General features: G+C 43.8%; 4 protein-coding genes across 4 annotated transcripts; 2 read left to right on the top strand and 2 right to left on the bottom strand.

Annotated features, from left to right (window-relative positions):
- The first annotated feature begins 267 nt into the window (after window positions 1-267).
- On the top strand, window positions 268-4,816 carry LOC108117064 (nuclear pore complex protein Nup88). Its single transcript, XM_017229236.2, is given in 9 exon segments — window positions 268-456; window positions 516-556; window positions 558-714; window positions 772-957; window positions 1,090-1,162; window positions 1,206-1,332; window positions 1,387-1,972; window positions 2,029-2,183; window positions 2,578-4,816. Coding segments are annotated over 9 exon segments (3,615 nt in total). The 5' UTR covers window positions 268-302; the 3' UTR covers window positions 4,714-4,816.
- A 424-nt stretch (window positions 4,817-5,240) lies between these two features.
- LOC108108702 lies at window positions 5,241-5,519 on the top strand. Its single transcript, XM_017216809.2, has one exon. The coding sequence runs from the start codon at window positions 5,267-5,269 to the stop codon at window positions 5,411-5,413; it is 147 nt and encodes a 48-aa protein (XP_017072298.1). The 5' UTR covers window positions 5,241-5,266; the 3' UTR covers window positions 5,414-5,519.
- Window positions 5,437-6,990, bottom strand: LOC108117048 (glycine N-methyltransferase). The gene is made up of 4 exons (XM_017229220.2): window positions 6,732-6,990; window positions 6,447-6,574; window positions 6,128-6,384; window positions 5,437-5,784 (listed from the first exon to the last, which is right to left on the bottom strand). Exons 1-4 carry the CDS (start codon window positions 6,944-6,946, stop codon window positions 5,515-5,517), a joined length of 870 nt encoding a protein of 289 aa, XP_017084709.1. The 5' UTR covers window positions 6,947-6,990; the 3' UTR covers window positions 5,437-5,514.
- Window positions 6,991-7,667: 677 nt separating this feature from the next.
- Window positions 7,668-19,467, bottom strand: LOC108117310. Its single transcript, XM_017229677.2, is given in 9 exon segments — window positions 7,668-8,999; window positions 9,368-9,657; window positions 9,717-9,972; window positions 10,119-10,225; window positions 10,227-10,932; window positions 11,062-11,309; window positions 11,369-11,732; window positions 13,063-13,618; window positions 19,185-19,467. Coding segments are annotated over 8 exon segments (3,150 nt in total). The 5' UTR covers window positions 13,272-13,618; window positions 19,185-19,467; the 3' UTR covers window positions 7,668-8,029.
- Window positions 19,468-20,681: the final 1,214 nt, after the last annotated feature.

Here is a 20,681-nt window from a genome sequence, read left to right as displayed (position 1 = left end):
GCCTTCCATGTCGGACCCAATAAAAAACGGCGCGCTATGTGCGGTTCAATGGGTCTCGCCCCGTAGCCCCGAATCTCTCCTGTTTTCATTCGCTGAGAGTTAGCTAGGTCGATCGTTGAGCACTACGCGTGACAACAAATCGATCGAGTCCCAATTCAGGCAACACGTCCGGCTTATAAAAAGTCGATTGACTGAAAATTGGCTAATCAAACTGTTGGCGCACTTCAAACTGATCGGACGAAAATTGTTAGGAAACGGATTAAAAACATTTCGAGGCTAAAGAGAGTGGATAAGGATTAACTATGCTGACCTGGACTCTATGGTGTGGATTACTCTTCCTGCTTTGGTTCTACTTTCTGTGGAGTCGGCGCAGATTTTATCTGCTCACTCTTAAGATTCCAGGCCCACTTGGATATCCCATTTTAGGCATGGCCCACTGGTTGATGCGCAGGGAAGGTGCTAGATATTGGATTATTTTTTTGATCGGAGGTATTAATTTAAGTGTTCCTGTGCAGATATTCTCAATGCCTTCGGTTGCTTTTTGGACAAGCACGGTCCCAACAATATTTTCGTGGCTTGGACCAATTCCGTTTATGATTGTCAGTGACCCACAGGTGGTGCAGGATATCTTCACATCGCCTCACTGTATCAACAAGGGTATAATTTACAAAGCAGTGGACGATGGAGCAGGCACTGGATTATTTAGCTTGAAGGGTGTGTGTGTGTGTTTGGATTTGAGTGTGTTATTAACTAAAGTGTGGATTTGCATAGATCCCCAGTGGAGCATCCATCGAAAGCTACTAAATCCCGCCTTTGGACACAAGGTTTTACTTAGCTTCCTGCCCATATTCAACCGAGAGACGACACTTTTGCTGGAACAACTCAAACCGTTGGAGGACAGTGGCGAAAAGGATCTTATTCCATTGCTGCAGCGTTTTACCCTCGGAATAGCCACCCGTGAGTTATTTTATTAATAAAAAAAAGTTGTTAAGTTGGTGTTTCTATCCAAATCCAAATGTTCATTCAAAAAAAGATACCAGAGACTAGTTCCTTAAAAAAATGTGATCCATAAATGTTTTTTCTCATCAGAAACTACCATGGGCAGCGACGTGAAGAATGAGAAGAGTTTCAAGAGTAACTCCTTGCTGGGAAGATATCAATGGTGAGTGTTGAGTTGGACTTGGACCGCTTATATCCATTAATAGTATCTTGGAAACCATGACAGATATGTGCTTTTCGCCGTGGCTCAATAGCCGATTTTTTCGCCAGTTGGCTGGAAAGGAAACCCCATACCACCAGGCCAAGACTGAAATTCGGCAGTTTATCAGAAACGTAAATACCATATCCCTTTCACTACTGCATTTATAAAACAGTGAAACCTTTTAGATTATTGAAAAAAAGTTGGCCGAGGATAAAAAGGGAACATTACCTACCATTCAATCCAACGATAAGAACATATTTCTAAATCTCGCTACGGATTTGCTAAGACGTGGAGTTTTCACCTTGAAAAATGTTGAGGATGAGTCGAATATAATTGTTTTTGGAGCTTTTGAGACCACGGCAAATGCAGTTTACTATACCCTGATGTTACTAGCCATGTTTCCAGATTATCAGGAGCGGGCATTTGAGGAGATACAAAATATGTTCCCAAATGCCGGAGACTTTGATGTTACCTATGCCGACACTCAGCAGATGGTGTATCTGGATCTTATTCTCAATGAATCAATGCGAGTCATACCCCCTGTTCCAGTTGTATCTCGGCAAACGACTCAGGATGTAAAGCTCTCCAATGGAATAGTGGTTCCCCAGGGCGTTCAGATTGCTATAGACATTTACCACATGCATAGGAGCAAAACTATTTGGGGCCCAGATGCAGAAACCTTTAATCCAGACCATTTTTTACCCCACAATATCCAGGATAAGCACCCTTACGCCTATATACCCTTCACCAAAGGAATTCGAAATTGCATAGGTAATGGTTAATCTTCAATGTCCTGTATTTTTTATAATTATTTTTCCTATTTTTAGGTTGGAGATATGCCTTAATATCGGCTAAAATTACTCTAGCAAAATTACTGAGGAATTATAGGTTTACAACGAGCTTTCCGTTTGAAGATCTGTATTTTGTTGAAGACATTACCATGAAGTTAAAAGCTGTGCCACTTTTGGAGCTTCAGAAGAGAATTTGAATGTTTTTAGGATTAGGTGTTTTTAAATGAGTAGTTAAATAGAGTATTAAAAGTTGTTGACTTAATTTTTTGTTGATTAATTTTATTTTTAGCTTTTTAACAGTTTCAGTAATTCTATTATACATTTGAGTAAAAATGTTTCTACAAGAGTTAAAAACAAAAAAGTACAAAAATACGCTAACAAATTTATTTGTGACAGGCTTACTTTTAAAGTGAAAATGTTATTTATATTAAATTAGGAAATGTATTTGTTCTTTGTCAAATTTTAAAAATTCAAATATCATTTTGACGTTTTTTTGAAAGCCAAAAAGAAATACTAAAAAATACTTTTTCCGGATTTTTGAAATGCGATCATATTATCACATTGTCAAAAAAGGCGGGCACATAGAAAATAATAAACAAACCGGCAATGTCGCTCACGGATGTTTTAAAATTAAACAAAACGCAGTTGTTTGCGAAGATCCGTGATGGATTACCCTTGCTGCAAAGGACGCAGAACCTGCTTGACTGCAAGGATGACCTGCTCTTTGCGTGGGAGGCCAAGGAGTCTTGCCTGCTGGTGCGCAACTGGCGCTCATCACAGTCGGCCAATGTGACTGTCCAGTACCAAACCCTGATTCCCTCAAGCACCGTGAGCCTCGAAGTGGACCGCGTGCTGGCCTCCAACGAGGGATCATTGGTGGCGCTTAGCGGACGACATGGTGTTACTATCCTGGAACTGCCTCGCCGCTGGGGGCCCGATGGATACTACAAGGACGGCAAGGCTAGCATCACATGCCGCTCCTATGCACTGGATACTCAGCTGTTCCTTAACAATCCACATCTTGAAGTCAGGCAAGTACGCTGGCATCCCCACTCCGTATCAGACTCTACGCTACTTGTACTGCTTAACAACAACACCATCCGAGTGTACAACCACTCAAAACTGCGTCACGTGTGGAAGGTTGGTCCCTCAGTCGTTCGGGGTGGAACGAATAGCTCTCTCTGCGATTTTGGCGAAGTGGCCGTAGACTTTGATATCGCTCCTGCTGCGAAATCCCGTGATACAGAACCAGCAAGTGTTGCTGAAAACGAAACTGCTATGGATAAGAGCAACAAAACGCTGATTGCGGCCAAAACACTGCCTAAGCAGGAGAGGATCGAGTGGCCAGTGGTGGTTATGCGCGAAAATGGAAACATATACATATTGTTGACAGGATTGGACTCTGAGGTGACGCGGTTGCAGGGCCCTATCAGCATAACGCCACAGGCGAGGGACAACTATGGTCTGGAGTCGTGTGCAATCATGATAATACCTTCGCTACCGCCTACTATAGTTATAGCAGAGTCCAACGGAAAGCTCCACCATGCCCTGCTAATGGGGGCGGAGGCCGCTGAGCATTCATTTAATGAAGTAGACGACTTTGTGCTTATTGAACCCTCCGAATATGTTATACATGTTCTTGAAACTGTAAAACTGGAGCTTGGACTGACTGCATCTGCGGCTGGTGAAGGAGGAGCCACCCACAACTGCCCAATTTATTTGAAGCGTGACCTGATCAATGAAATGCGTTATTTTGCTTACCACAGCGCTGGCCTTCATGCGATTACTGTGAACTTTATCTCAGAGCTACAGCGTTATCTGGATAGCGAATCCGTTGAAGAAGTCTTCGAGCTGTCAGCTTCTTCCCGGGCGGAGTACATCCTTTGCACTAAATTCAACTCCAGTGAGTCTGTGAACGCAGTTCTTGGATTAGCCCTGCTGCAAATTCCCGCTGGAGTAGTTATTCTTCTGGGAAGCGGTCAGGTAATCAGTCTTAAGCTGGTAATCGATGCTCAGCTACTTCTGACACCCAAAGAAAATAGGCAGACTAGCGCGGATGTATCACAGCAAGAGAGTGGACCATCTTTTGCCGACACTATCAAATCTCTTCTGCAGCGCAGTGTTAACCAACCGATCCTTGCAGATAAACTTTCCTCGCCCTCTGCTCAGGAAAGCTACGAACTGCTGAACCAGGCTATCGAGGTGCTTCGTGAACAATATCTTAAACGACATGAACTTGTGCGAGCCGCCTTTGCACGGCACATTAACCAAATGCAGCTAAAGAAGGATCAACAGCTGCAAGAGATTGAGGATTTGGAGCAAGAGCGCGAGCTGATCAGCGAGAAGGCTCACAAACTTGCCGAGCGCTTTGAGGAAATTAGCTACAATCAGGAGCTGCTGGTGCGCAAGTGCAACGGTTTAATGCAAAAGGCCAATGCCTCACTACCAAATAGTGTGGTCGCGGAGCGCGAGATTTCTCAGGAGGTGGATCGTCTTAACAAGATCACAAAGAGCATGGCCGCTGGATTAGAGAACGCCAAGAAAACGCTGAACAAGCAACGCTACCATATTGCCAAGAGTCAGGAGGACCTAAAAAAGAATGCTTACGAACTGCCGGAGAAACAGCATCGCACTATCACAGAAATACTCACCCAACTGGCCGGTGAGATTGATCGCCAGATCACCGACGTCAAGCGCATAAACAAAATCGTTGGGGTTTAAATTATGATTTGGAAGCACTCTGTTATGATTTCGCCACGTTTTTGTTGATAGCAAACCCCTAAAACGTTTTAGTAATAAACATGTCGATTAAGTCCTATGAGTATATTTGTAGCTGTGTTCTTTTTGCGTTCGATAGCATGTTAATAAGCATACGTCAGAGGTGTCTGCCAGACAACAGCTCAAACCGAGTCAGTCGAAAACAATTGCAGATCAAAATATATTAAAGAAAACGCTTTTTTTTAATCAACTTGTCCATTAACTAGTTATCACCAAAGAAGTAAAGAATAGTGATCATTTTGTAGAGTATTTTAAATGCAGAGACAAACAAATTCGGGAAGAGGTTATCGCCTTTCCCAAATAGAACTTTTACTGTAATTGGTTTTTTAAATATCGCACTTCGATCGTTTACTCATTCTCTCTCTTTAAAACGGAACCACATGAAAACGCAATGGAAAAACATTTGCAAGGCTAATGGCATTTGCCCCACGCCTCTAGGGTCTGGTTTGCTTTTGCGTTTCAGTAGCAGTCTCAAGCGAAGTCTGGCGGACGAGAGATGACTTTGATTCTACTGGCCACCCTCTCCAGCATCTACACAGGGATGTTCAACTACGTGAAGTCAAAATTTCCGTTTGTGATCGAGGTAGCCATGGTGACCCTGTGCTTTGGTTCGATCGTTGGTCGGTTCTGCATACTGGCTTAGGAGACGACTCAAAAGACTTGGGATTGTGTGAATAGGAGGAACTTTATATTTATATGGATATGTCGTGTGGCTTAATGTGAATACAAACTAATGGCTTAAACCTAAACCTGCGGCTTTTCGATCAGGTGGATGTAGAAGGCGGGATTCTTCACTTGGCTCATCTCCTTGAAGTCCCCGTACAACTTGTGCTCGGCCTTCTGCGAGAAGATCTCGCCGAGGATCTCACGGAAGCGTTTTAACTCATGCGGATAGTAGGATAGACGGAACTCACTGGTCAGTTTGTTTCCAGCGATTAGGTAGTCCATGGATACCAGAGATGGCTTGCCGCAGTAAAAGAGCACGGACGTCTTGATGTCCGCCGTGTGACTCGTCTGCAATTAATAGCAAGTCATCATAGGATTAATTGATTCGAAAACTGTGTATGATGATGTGAATGAGTCGAGTGGGTGATACATACGTCCGATCTGGGGTCACAAACAAGATCATCCGTTCTTATCAATAAGACGATGATGCGACAATATTTGGCTATTTTTATTGACAAGATGATGTGGCAGAATTGCTACACATTTGACACATATTAAATTTTTTTCAAGAGTTAAGAATTGCAAAATTTGATGATTAGATTTTACAGATTGAGAATATTTGATGAATACAATGAAGGACGAGAATGATAGGGATGAGATTTTCTTGGGGATTCTATGGTAGTATACTTACATTATAGTAAATACTCTTGGCTGGCGTGGATCCTGTTTCGAGGATGTTGTCATAGTTGCGATGATCGATCAGTAGGACTCCACCTGGCTTGAGGCACTTTTCGAAATTGCCGATGGCCTGCTTGTGCTCGCGTTGATCGCCGAAGCCATCCATTAAGTGAGCAAAGGAGTTTCCCAGACAAATTACAGCATCAAAACCATCCTGAATGTGTTCCTGGATATCGTCGTACAGAGTTAACCAGTTGGCCTCCTCAATGACTGTAAGGGATTACGGGATAATTAGCATTAAGTTAAGGATATTTAAAGATCATTTAACTCACCCCAATTATCGAAGGCGGCTTCCTTTCGTCTGGCCCAGCGCTCCTTAAGTGCATACTTCAACATCTTATCAGAGGCATCCACGGATACAACCTCGAAGCCTTCCTCCACAAGCATAAGGGAGTCCACACTGAAAAAAATATTTCAGATTAAAACACAAAGGAAATATATTTCGGGTCATTTATTTAATTAAATTATAATAATGATTCTATAATTGTGCTGATTGAACCTTAAAACAGAATGATTTTTTTTCCTAGAAACCGAAAGATGACTTATAGTTTACTTACCCCGTTCCACAGGCCACGTCAAGGACACGCTTGCAACCCTTGTTTCGCAGCATGTCGATTAAGAAGTTCTTGTAGTTGTCCGTGCGCGAGTTCTTGTCACCGATGAAGATCTCCCACACCTTGGCAGCCTTGCCATCGGCATACTGATCACGGACTCCTTCGGCGGAGATACCATCGGATCGGGCAACAAATACACTATCGGCGGAGGTGGTCATCTTTGGTGGTCAGCTCTGGTCGACAGATCGCAGCTTAATGATTTTCTGTTCTACCATAACGTTCCACGTTAGCTTTTCGGGGATGCAGAAGCTAACAGCTGGCGCTCCCATAGAAGAGCCGTCGTAGACCACATAGCAATTCGTAATCTTATCAGTCCCGCCCACTTGACGTGTGACCCATAGGCGGGATGACGGCGAGAGCTTCAACATCTGTTCCCGGCGAAACGTGTTCTCGTCAGCGGGCTTTCGCTTTTGTGTCTTGCCCCTGACCCTGACCCTCCGGTTTTGATTAGGAGGCAGCGATCGCATCCCGTGGTCAAAACAGAATGACGGAGCAAAATGGTTAAGCCTGTCAGTTACAGTGGAACGTGGGATATAATATTTATATGCACAAGGATCACATGTCCGCTTTCTTAGGCTTATTTTAAATTAAATAAAAATTGGCTAAAAGGATAACTACTCCAGATACTTCCTGATCCGAAGGTTAGCTTTTTTTTTTAAATTTGCTTAGCCACGTTTTAACGCGCTTCAAGCCTTAAGGTCTGTTGATACCAGTATTCACTGTACATCGAATGAGCACAATGAGTTTTATATTTTCCCTGAATTTCCCAAATCACTGTTTATTTGTTGTGAAATACATTTACACATATTGTGTATTGATCAAATGTGCAAAGTCATGCGTCACATAAGCAAAATAGATTTCCAGACACATTTTTCTGAGTAAATTTAAAAAATAGTTTTTATTTTTTATAGTAGTTATAAATATTGCACAGATTTAAATAATTGGGACTCGTGATTCCACAAATGGTTGGTCTTCATATTGCACCTCGATTTCTACGGATAAGATCTTAAAAATAAAGTCACACTGAATGTTCTATAGGAGATACTTAGAGCTACACATGATTACGTTTCACAAGATAATTTATCGAACTATATAGTGGCTGTGATAATTGTCTTGGGAAACATAAGCCGTACGAGTGATTATAAGTTTATGCGTGTATAAATATATCCTTTAAGTATATTCTTATGAGCTATATACATCGTAACTTAGCCGGCTCTGAGTGTCGGATCAATCATCCTGGTCTATGGCAAGTACCCCAGCGAGTCCTCCAGGGAGGCGCTAACCGCCCGCATCGATTGATAACTGCCCATGCGGCTTCTACTGGCGCTGCTTCGAATAGAGGCGGCCTTGGCCTCCATGGCCTTGAGATTGGCTAACAAATTGTCGGCACTACCTCCACCACCCATTCCCATGCCTTTGCTGAAAGGCATTGGAAGTGGTAGACCTCCACCCAACCTATCAGTACTGAAGGACTCGCGGGTGCGGTAAGAGGACCTTCTGGAGGATGCATGCGAACGGCAGCTTCCGTTGCCTACTCGTGATCCTGGGCCCTTTGGAGGGCATAAACTCTTTATATCCGTCGTCTGGCTGAGTTTCATGTCAGCAAACACTGCCGCCGCCTCTACGCTCTTCTTGACGCTCAACGCCTCATGCGGCTGAACCGGCTGTCCGCTTCCGCTAATGCTAAAAAGCTCGTAGTCCAGACCCAGCTTATCCGATGCCTTTCCCTTGCGTCCCGCTCCAGCGTTTCCTGGACGAGATTTTCTTTGTTGTTGCGACAGCGAGTCCTCGCTGATGGCTGCCGCTGCCGAGGATCGTTGTCGGCGATGAGTTCGCTTGCAGTAGCACTTGCTGGCACTCACACAGCTATCAGAGTCACAGGAAGTGGTGGTCTCCGTGTGCGAGTTGTTAGCTGAATCCCGCTCCATTGAGCTGGCCGGCTCCTCCTCCACCATGGAGCAGTAGCACTTGTCGTCGGAGCGACAAGAGATCAGCGAGTGTCGGTTAGTTCCTGTGGTTCCTACCACATTCTGTGGCAGGCCACCATTGTTGGTAGGCTTCCGGGTGGGCGTGGCCATGGCCATGTTGCGCTCGTTCTTCTGGCGCAGCTTGTGGTTCAGGTGCTCCGTGCGAAGACTGCAGTAGCAACGATCTGCGGAGGCGCAAGCGCAGGATTCAGAATCGTAGCTGCATTCCGAACAAGAGACGTATCTGCGGGGATATTGGGTAAGAGTATTAAGTAAGAGAATTAGATAAAAGGTATGTAAAGGGTAAGGGAAAATACTGTTATTATTATCTAATTAATCAAAAAAATCATCAATGGTAAAGCTCCATAAACTCGAAATTTAGTTGTGATGGCTCTATAATTAAAATTAGTTTATTAGAGTGTTACAGATTAACTAAAGGTCTGCATAACTATAATGTTTATTTCTGATAATGACTTTTTTTATCGATGATTGCCGGTATATTAATATTTTTCCCTATAAGTTATAATTAAATATCAAGGAAAGTCTTAACAACTTAATTTTTAAAAGAAAATAATACTTAAAGTCCGTTAAAAATACACTTCTGTAACATACCCACTGCTGCTGTTTCGATTGAGCCCTTGGGTATGCTCGTTCCGTACCACCGATACATCGGAACCACTGGTGGCCGCTCTGTTCCGTTGGTGCTGCTGCTGGGCGTCGCTGTGGTGTATTATGGGCTGTCCGATAATGATGGGTGCACTGATCGTCGGCTTTCTCTTGCTGTCCAAGGTGTCATCCTTCACCGCCGGCTTGGTCAATTTGCCGCGGCATGAACGAAACTGGCTTAGTTGGAAGACCTTCTTCAGACTCTTTGTGCCAAAAAAGCTGGTCCTAGCCTTCTTCTTTATAAGGAATATAATATTACTTTGGGTGTAAGGATTTCGTTACCCAGATGACCCACCTGCGATCCATTAACACTAGCCTTGCGCTTCTGTTTCTTTTTCTTCTGGCGCCTCATGATGTTCTTGGAGCGCTGGAAGAGCTCGTCTTGGGTGAGAGTGACAGCAAGCTTGAGCAAGAACTCCTTGTAAATGGGCTTCAGATCGTTGAAGGACATTCCATCAGCGTCGATAATGGCGTACAGGATGTCGTCCAACGAGTGAAGGTTCTCGTGCAGGCGAAATTCGTTAAACAGTTCGCTGAAACCAAGTGGGGAACTAGAAGCACAATTCAAGCGATGCCAATCAACCAGACCAAACCTTCTCCCCCAAATTGCAAAAAGACTGCCGCCCGTGCCCAAGGCCAGATGCAGTGGGTTAGACCAACGACATACATCTGACGCCAGACCGGTGGCAATACTCACCCTCCTCCGCCGCCGCCTCCACCGCTCAGCTTGCCGGAATGGCGTCTCGCCGCTCGCGATTTGTAGCGCGTCAGCCCTCCGGTGTTCAGGAAGCTACCAGATCTGGGGAATGGCAACCCGAGTGAGGATGTCTCCATTGGCGGGGGCTACATCGACACTGGCTGACAGCTCCGATCCCACTGACTGCTTCTTGCCGGGATGGCCGTTCTGATGCAGCCGTGTGACGTGACCATTGCCACACACTATGTTGGAACTCCGGCATGAAACTCCTCCATTTCTGTGACCTCCAGCACATGGTACTGTCGTAGGAACTGGGGGAGCCCGCTTTGATTTGTGCGACTTACGCCTGCGCTCCTCCGTCGATGTTTCCAGCTCGGCAGTTTCGTTTATGACATTACTATGAGAGCTCAATGAGCTGTTGGACACTCGCTTCTTTCGTCCGGAGCGTGATGGAGCGCCACCCCATTGGTACTTCCCCCGAAAGGAGCTGCGCCTCCCACAGGCACTGGGTATGATCTGGGAGCGGGACAGATAATTCGAGCTGGCCAGCGCCGAGCTGCTGGCGATGCTGACACAGCTGACTCCGTTCTGCTGCCGAGGAGCCCTCCTCTGGGTGTTCCGTCGTGAACTGGTGCTCACATGGGCCATCAGACTCTGATAAAGAGTGGCTGCAATTACGATGGCATCCTCGGTGCTCTTGCAGATAAATCCATGGCACTCGAGACCCTTGGGTGAACTGGCCGAGCGCATTACCACCGCAAAGATGGGAGCGTGCACATGGATGCTGTTCTCCACAGCAAGCTGCTCGCTAGAGCTGTAAAATTTTTTAAAAATATTTTAAATAAAGGTATATCTAAAGTTATTTTCAATTTTAAAAGGATATTATAACAGTTATTTTTAAACTTTAGTCATAATTCATTTTTTGTTTTGATAGAAAACTCACCTTAAAGGTTGGAACAGGGCAGTCTTGTCAATGTTCTCTGGATCGGTGATCAAGGGCAGAAAGGCCGCACCACCGTCGTCATCGGATATGATGAACTTCACCGCCGACCACACGGCAATGTTGTGGAAGGGTGTAATTTGGGCCTCACTTTCCTCTGGAGCGCCAGCTCCATTCGAGACCGCCATGGCGCTGATTTTCACTCTCAGTCCGGTGGCGCAGATATCCAGCGATCCGGTGTTAAGCTTTTGCTGGATTTGCAGAGGAAGATTTATTAGTAGGCACCCTCCTTCACGATGGCAATTCCTACCTTCTTGGTCACCTCACTGAGGTACAGCTGCCGCAGTGGCTCCTGCAGACCCTGAAGACTGGTCACTTTGTCCTTCAGCGGCAGCGATCCCAGGTAGGTGACATCGAAGCTGCTGGTCGCGTCCTTGGCCACATCCGTAAACAGCTGCTCGATCTGGGCCTGCACATTGTTGCTGATCCGCTGCACGTCTTTCTTGGCCGCCTCGGCGAGTACCTTGGACGACTGCCCGTTGTCCTGCAGGAAGCTGCTGAGGGAGCGGGGCGTGTCGCCCGAGTTGCTGGCCAACTCACTGCGCCCATACATGATGATGGAGCGGGTGCGATGCGATCCCCGGGGATCGTCGAGGCGGCTGCTTCGCATGGATCTGGAAGAGCATTTGAAGTATAAATTTTATATGATTTGAGTAAAAAGTAAATGGGAGATAAAATTCCATAAGCATAGAAACTTACAATTATAAATGTGATTCTGATTTAGATTTAAAACAATATGTACTTGAAAAAGGGGCTAGCAGTTTATACAAATGTTAAGAATGGGAAATAGAACGCAGGTCCACTCCCAATGAAGTTATCTTACAAACTGAATACTTTGATAATAGCTAAGGAATTTCATAAGACATAAACTTTACGTTTAATCAATTCTTAAATTTCGAATAAAATTACTTGGTTACAGTTTTAATACCCAAAACCAACAGAAAGTTGTTTTATAATCTGGATATTTAATATCTAATTTAATTAGCTGAACCATACAATCATTTAGAATACCATCTAGATCATCGAATAGATTTAAAAGTTGATGGATTCCACTTTTTATTTTATTAGCCGCTCTCCAGCCAACACTTTTAGTGCTTAAAACGACAAACGGTTCCATTTTTTGTGAAAGTTTGACTGATTAACGCAAAAGCAACTTGAGATTAGCATATTCGACTCGAGTGTCATCTACTTGTGAACTTGTTGGCTGGAAGCCGAATTGGCCACATCCTGCTGACCGGGTCAGAACCTGGAGATTCATTGGTGGCAAGAGAGGGAAATAATGGAGAGCCTGTCTTGGGAGAGATACGTTTTGGCGGCCAATGGCCGACTGCAGCTAAAGGTGTTCCCAATTCAAGCCATTCCGTTTACCGCTAGTTGACATAAAATCGGAAATACTTATTTCCATAGAACGTCTTCTATGGCCGTCGAGAGTTTTGAATGGGAATGAAGATGAGTGGATCGTTGGGTATTTATGGGGGATTGGAGAGGGGACGTCTTGGTTTTCTTTCTCAATCAATTAAGTAGTTCGTCGGTCGGCGAATGTGTGTCAGCGTTGAATATTTATTCAAAGAGCAAGTGTCGCTCTATCTTTGGCTGCTCCCTCTTCAGATTCCCCCTTCGTCGCCACCATTTGGACAATATAGTTTTTAATTTTGGAACTAACAGTATTTTTCGTTGGTTATGGAAATGCAAAACGGTAAACGGAATATTTCTCTCAACTCGTTTCTGTATCTGAAGTTGTGAGATAGAGTTTAAGTTGCTGTGGTTTCGAGAACGAAAGTGTTGGGTGGTCGGTGGAAATGAGAGTGTTGGCATCGCAGAAGGCTAATTGATTTGTTTTGCCCAGAGATGGAGAGCGAGGCTAATGGCCAAAAAAAACACCCTCCCCAGGCAACTTGCTCCCAATTACAAAGTTTCACTCATATACTAAAACAAAAAACTCACCTGGAATCGTCAAACATCAGATCGATCTTAAGTTTGTAGATCGAGTTTCGGCTGACACTCGAATTATTTTCGAGCTGGTCGCCGTCCAGGAGCCGAAAGCCAGAAGAGTTGCTATTGCTGTTGCTGCCTGCGGGCTTTCCGCGGGTCCGGGGAGCATTCATTTTGGGAACAGCTACCGCGGTTTGGGAGTCCACCTTGCAGGTGACCATCCTCCTCCTTCTGGGGGGCTGGACGTGCTAAACACTCACGGAATGCCGCAGCTGCGGATGCAAAACGCTGTTTGCAATTCACCGATTCACTCTATGTTTATTAATGTTAGTTTTTACTATTTTTTTGTTTTTTTGGCGGCGGAGGAGCGCGCAATTTGTGGCCAATTAGCGGTGAATGCAATCCGTTTAGGCGCAATGTAAGTTAATTTCCAGCATGTTAGCGAATCACACGAGGCTCGGCCTCACACCTTTTGCATAGGGTTTCAGATGCTCGGATAGGGTGTTGCATGGCGTGCTCCACTGGGGCCATCATTCAATCATCGCACTGGAGCCGGCTCATTAATTAGCTGCAAGCAAAACCAAAAACCGACAGATTTAAGCATTATTAGATTAAGGCAGAGGCCCCGTAACCGCTGGCCATTCACGAGTAGGAAAAGGTATTGCAAAATCGTTTATAAATAATATATGGATCGCTTTTCGGTTTTCCAGTTTATAGTTTGGTTTTTTTGTTGTTATTTTTGCACCATTTCGGCTGATAAATTGCCCAATGAAATGCAATTGTTTTATCGGAAAAATGTTGGCTATTCGCGAACGCACAACATAGTGGGATTCGAGCTGCATCTATGAGATACTTTCACTGCAGAGATATTCGCGGTAATTAGCAAATGCCACTGAAGCACAATCACACACAGACTCAAATGAGCCAATTTCAAAATGCCATTTACTTGTGCCTTATTGAACTTCAACTCCACTGCACCGCAACGTCACTGAAAACACGACCCAATCCGGTCAAATACAGGTCTGGCCTTTTGCTAATCCAAATATATCCAAGTGCTGTAACTCGGCACCGAAACCGGGCGATCCGTCCGAGTTCGTTGAATGCCACACGGCGACTAAAACGGGCTCAAAACGTCGAAGAAGTTGGCTGGAAGAAAAGCAGAGTTGGAGCCAGAGAAAAAATATAAAAAAAAGAAAGAGCGAACCATCACAACAATATCATATCTCTGGCGTAAGTGGGCAGTGGAAGCACAATGAGAATGCCCGGCCATAACTGACTTTGTATCGCGGAATATGGAATATATAGTTTGGCCATCCGAACTGTTTTTCTTTTGGCCAAATGTCGACGAAGACGAATGCTTCGCCTTTCGACAGCCGCAATCACTTGCCCAATATCGGAGCATTATGTGTGTGGTTGGTTTTCATTTGCATACGGCCATGTAAATGTCGCAAAGTGATTTGGGCAATGCACCATTGAGGCTTTAGCCCAATGTCACTCTCCCACAAATCGGAGCTCCTGCGGGCAAGTTGCAATTAAAGCCAGTGTCGCCAGACATCGAGTGGGTCTCCAAAAAAAAAAACTGCCGGTGGCCCGGGTTTTGCCATTTGCGCAAGCGCAGAAGCTGTGACGGATTAGGGGATCTCTCGAAGAGAGCTGGAAAGCAGAGGGAAGGGGAAACCACCGGGCTGCAGCAGTGAAGGCATTTTCGAAATCAATGACCGTGGTCAAGTCTTACGATAATTGGAGCTGCCCGCGGCCTCTTTCGCTCCATCGTAAAATGCATTTAATTTTTCACTTTGCGCCTCGCCAGAAATTGCTTGGGCGCAGTTGGAAATTGAGAATAGCTTGGTTGAGAACGAGAAAAACTCTAAACAGAAGAATACTTTAGGGTAATAAGCGTAATAATTCATATGCATGCAAAGCTGTTTTATGGTTGATCTTAAATTTGCATTTTAAATTGCAAATTAGAATAAACAAAAAATCGACATACTAGGTTGTTTTTATAGATTGTGTCATGAATGGGGAGGGGTATATGCATTATATATTTTATGATCTATGCCTCGACTTTTCCATAATGAAATCAGCACATTACCATTGCTCGTAATTCAAGATGTTTCAATTAAAATCTGCGTTTCCATTTCACTAATAAAAACTTGTGAGCCAGCCGCCGTAAAAATCTATCTGTCTGTTTACATCAAACTTTCCATTTTCCATTTTAGATTTTAATTTTGATGGCCTTTTGATCGGCGGCGTTTGTTTCTCGAGTGTTGACAACCTTTTCGGTTTATTCATGAGTTAACAGTAACAAGTAATTAAATGTGGTCCACGTGAGACAATAAGAAATGCAAAACTAACTAATTGCTCTTTTGTTGTAAAGAGCCTGTCCAGAAAGCTCTTACTTTTATGAGATTTCCAGACCATACAGACCCTGGAGACCCGAAGACCCTGCGACCTGCCTCGATGAGTATGTCTGGTTTCGTTTTTTATGGTTGTCAAACTGAAAAACGGTTAACTAAGATACCTGTCAGCTGATAGCGAAGAACATGAAATTCGTTTTCAATGCGAAGAACCTGAACCTTTCCGTTTTCATTTTTGTTTTCAACGGTTTATGTTCACTTTGAAGATGGGTAGAATTTTCCTTTGTGCATGGCCAACTTTTACTTTTAAGAGAATTTTCATTCATTTGGGAGCCAAACCGTTAACTGCACGCATTCGACGGGGTGGTGTTGATGGGTGATGTGATTTATTTAACGAATAACATCATACTACCGTGATCATCACTTTCTCTATTCAATTTACCAGGCTATGTATTAGCTGGAGTTTTGTGTGATTCGGTCGGTGTGTGTTTTAAAGGTTTCTTGAGTTTCTTGTATGTGCATTGGCGGCTATTTCAGAAATTAGTCGTATATTTTTTGCTCAGCGCCAGCCCGGCGAACGCAGGCAAGCTTGAAGATACAGATAGAGAAGATACAGCTGGAGGGTTGAGTCGGTGCTGGGAGTTAGGAGCTGGGTGCTCCGAGAGATACGCTTGATTCCTTCGCGCTCGTCTTGTGCCCAGCATTGCGTATCTGACATGCGCAAGCAGTGAAAGAAAATGCGACCGCCTAAGTAAGACATTAATGTAGTTACAAAAAAGACTAAGTCAGACCAATGAAATCAAAGTGCTAACTCAGCTGAGAACATTTTCCCCAGTGTAAGCAGAGTGGACAGGTTCTGCAAATTATTCAAATCATTTACACAAAAACATTGCGCAATTAAAGTTTCATGACTTTCCCTAGCTCAGCCCAGACATAATCTCTCTGCGAGACTTTCTTTGTAGAATCGCAATTCCCAGTGAGATGTTTTCCCCCTTTTTCATTTCGATGCCCTACTACCCAACGAGCTTCATGAGGCTACATTCATTCATTAGCCGACTGGGAGTTGCGTCACGAACTCGAATCCGAAATGAGTCTTGAAAAATACACGTCAATTGTCACATTGTGCTACTCATTACGCCATTTCTCGCCTCTTTCTCCAGCCCCCTCGACCCACTCTAACTCAACCGTCCAACAATAGCGATTCACTTTTCACGAGCCGGAGTGGTTTGATTTTGATACCAGCGGGTGGTTAAAAAGAAATTAATTTCGCGCTTTTTATCCCCTTTGTAGAAATTTGCAGAAGCACTTGGACACTTTGCTTTACGGTCTGGCTACGTGACTTGGCCAAGATCACGACCACTGACCCGCAGAGGTGTGGACTTCAAATACTTAACTACTCATTAAGATGTTAAACACTTGTGGTGTTTATTCGTTTTATATAATTGGCATAAAGTTTGCCATCATCAGTGGATTTTCTTGTTGATATTATCACTTGGCTTGGTTACTTTAGCTTTCTTCAGTGGACCTCTTGAAGGGGAAAATCAGGTGAAGATAAAACTTATACACGGATAATACGTACTACAGAAAAGATATATATAAATATTAGTGGTAAGGATGTCTACTTCCTAAGGAGTGTCAAGTTCGATTATGCAAAAAGTTTTTCTTACATGTATCATAAACTCCTGCTATATTGAGGCTAGTCATGAATATCTTTTGGACAAGCGTTTTGGCGTTATGGACACTTTACCGAACAATGCCCCCACCATAAGGAGAAGGTGAGGCGCATTACGGCGTATATAATGAAATCCAACAAAGAAATTGCCCAAAAGAGCGTGACGTGAGGCGCTGCTCATGAACTCTGCGCCATAAATTGCCATAAGCATCTGCATTTGCATACCACATGGCCACAGTCCATGGCTTAAAGCCCCACTCGCATTGGACCTTTAGCTGTATCTAGTAACGAAAATTCTTATGGAAATTCTTCGCAGCTCAAAATGTTTTATTAGACTGACCGAAATGCGTTGGTTTTTAATTGGTGAATTCAACACTGTTCTTCTTTGCTGAAATGGGTGCTAAATGGCTTTCATTTATTTCAGTTTGCTGGGTTCAAATGGCGCGTGCTTTGTGGGTCAGCTTTCCGCCTCTGGTCTTGTTAACCCATCAAACGGGAGCCAAGATGGACTTTAAGTACCCGCATTGACACCATCTGATTGTTGGCTAACTGTTGGCTCTTTGTGGTCTAGTGCCGTTCCTCCTCTAGATAAGATCGTAATTCTTGCCCGGCCAGATGATTGTTTTCTTGTCATTTAACGCGTTCGCGGGGAAAGTTTGCACTTCTTGGTAGGTACGGGGAAATATATTTTCTTTATTGCGATTCATAATTACGAGGTGCGATGCCACTGACCATTACGGCCGCTGGCTAAGTTAAGGTTTACCATCTTCTGACTGTGTATTAATGTAATTGTTTCTATTTTTGGTTGGAATGGCTATCTGGACGCTCCACCGGGGTAATAATTGCTAATATGCAAACACTGAAGAAAAAAAACATTTTGAAATTTTTATTACAGACTAACGTTTTTCGGAGCCACTTCGATTGTAAAAATAATATAATCACTTGGTGATTATCTTAACTTCTTTCGAGCACAGTTTTGGCCAATTAAGTCATATCAATCAATATGAAAGAAGAATTGAAATGTTAAACAGAGTACGTAGATTGCTATACGAATTTTTTTCAAAATAAACTTATTGGTTTAACGAGGTGATATTAAAATTTGGTTGATTTTTACGAAATCTAACTTAGCCCAATAAGAATATTCTTTTATAGATATTTTTAGCCATCTTCCTAGAGAGAATTCTAATTAGTATTCTAAGATATTTTTACCACCTGAGACAATCTAACCATAAGTGATGAACCACTGTTATAATACCGACAATTAAATCGATGCTTGTAGTGCATTAGAATGGTTCATTAGCACATTCTAGCGTCCCGATAAAGAGATTGTTCGATAGCGGTAAACTGGTGATTGGAAATGGCTCAACGCACGATTATAGCCGCAACCATCGAAGAACAGACGTGTCTGTCGGACTCGGAGATCCAGTCGAGGAGTTATGGCTGTGACCCACCTTCAGAAGTGGAAACAAGTTGCATCGCTGCTGAAATAAACTGCGCATCGATGCTCCAGTTTCTGAACCGCGGACCTGTCACGCAGCCCCATCGTCGAGGAGAAAATCTGAAAATAATTGCTAGAAAAGCCGAGATCCCTCCTAGAAAGAAGCGCGCGGACAACAATTGCGGCCAGCGGACAAAGCCCGGTGGTTAGTAGGAAACCTGAACGAGTTTAGCAGGAAAAATGGCTTGTCGATCTTGATTCGAGTGTCGTCGCCATTGAAAGCCTCAGAAGCTACTAACAAAGCAGCTGCATTGGCCATAAATCCCGCTAATCGAATAAACGTATGCCGCTTTGCTAACAAGGCTTATATGGTTGTCAACGGACACACCTGACGACCGATGTCCAGTTTTTATTTGCCATTCTTGGCTGAGTGAATGTCATGGCCTTAGTTTGTTCTTCGCGTAATTAGGATCAAGTCAGAGATTTAATTAGAAGGAAGAGAAATAATTGCAACACCAAATTGACCTAAATATCATCTTAAATGCACTATTTGCTATTATGAAACAACAACTAAAAAATGCATAGCCAATTAAATCAAATGCTTTGATCACATGTCGTATGAGCAGTGTATATATTATCCACACTCAATGGTATAACCACCCCTTACCTTCTTTGACTTTTCCGTGACACATTATTTAATTTAAAAATTCACTTTACACTTGACAGATCTTAAATTGCTAAATGTTGGTCTCGATTTATCCAAACAATAAAATGGGCAAAAACTTTCTTCGCAAGCCCCGCAATCAAAGTACAAATTCTGCTTATTTTCCCAAAGACTCGGTCACGTTCCTATTCTTCAGTAGGCGACAACACTTTCGTTCGTTCGTAATTTGCATTTTCCAGCCGAGAAAATGGTATGGAAAACTCAGCAGCCGAGGCAGCGACCGGAGTGCGCGAAGTCAATAACGAGACTAACTGCGGCAGGCCAATTTGATGGCTCCCAAAGCCAAACTCGAGATGCAGAGACCAAGAAAGAGATAGCCGCGGCGACAGAAAAAGAGATGGGGAATAGAGAAGATGCCGGTGCAGTGGCCAGTTTTGTTTTGGCTTGAGCGCATGCGTGCAGTGTTGGCCAAACCAAAGTGCTGACAGCCGACGAGTGACGGCAGCTGAAGTGGATTATCCAAAAGTTCGGCCACCAGTCGGAACCTGCGGCGTCTGGTGATCCTAAGTACGACACTAATGATGCCAATTTGCCACGCTTAAGTCAACAGTAGTCACATGAAGTTTGCTAACTAAATAACTCTTCCCTTTTGCAAAGAAGCTGGCGCTTTTAGAAGGATGTTTACATTAACGATTTCTCTAAACAGCAAGCCGTAATTAGAAATTGTAATACGTTTTATTAACATCTTATAACAGTTAAGAAAAATATTAATACAATTAGATACATTTTTAAATACATTTTTATCCCATCATCGACACTTTTTGAAAAGTAGGATTCTAGCATATTTTTCCTAATCTCTACAAGTCAATAATCTTTTAATTTTAAAGTGATAAGACCGCACAAAGATTTGTTGTTAATTTTTAAGTAACCCTAATCTTAAGTAAACTGTTATAAGAATGCCATTACTCACATTAACTTTATGAGCACGTCGTTTTGTAGTTTTCAGTTTTTCACCTCCATGTCATCTATATCCCACTCTCATGCAACATATCCCCCAATCAAAACGGAGTCCTCGCTTTTTTGGAGCAGGTCAGGTCGGATTTGCTTCGCCCGTCCACCTTGACTCAATCTTGAGGCCCAGTTTCTGCTGCCAAAAAGTGGAAAAACCTGCGTGGACAGTGCCCCAAATTGCCGCGTGCCCATTCGCAAGGCAAATCTCTGGCCAATATTCGAGTGCACCGTTAGACAGACGATGGCGTTGCGGTCGAGACTGCAACTTCAAGGCACCCGTGTTAAATTAATTCATGTTTTGGCCAGGCCGTCGATAACTTTGGCCGCGCATATTCATGCCATCCAGCCAGGCTGCCTGGGTAGCTTCATCGCATCATCCGAATGGAAACAGGTTCGTTGGCTCTGGCCATTCGGCAAAATGGGTCAATCTTTCAGAACAAGTGTCAGGTTCTATAGCAACCCACAAAAGATGAAGTTTTCCAGCGGCCG

The sequence above is a fragment of the Drosophila eugracilis genome, unplaced genomic scaffold, assembly GCF_018153835.1.
Source record: "Drosophila eugracilis isolate 14026-0451.02 unplaced genomic scaffold, ASM1815383v1 contig_440, whole genome shotgun sequence".
Lineage (NCBI taxonomy): Eukaryota > Metazoa > Arthropoda > Insecta > Diptera > Drosophilidae > Drosophila > Drosophila eugracilis.
The sequence above is the reverse complement of the archived record's forward strand: the minus strand, read 5'-3'. Positions and strand labels throughout refer to the sequence as shown.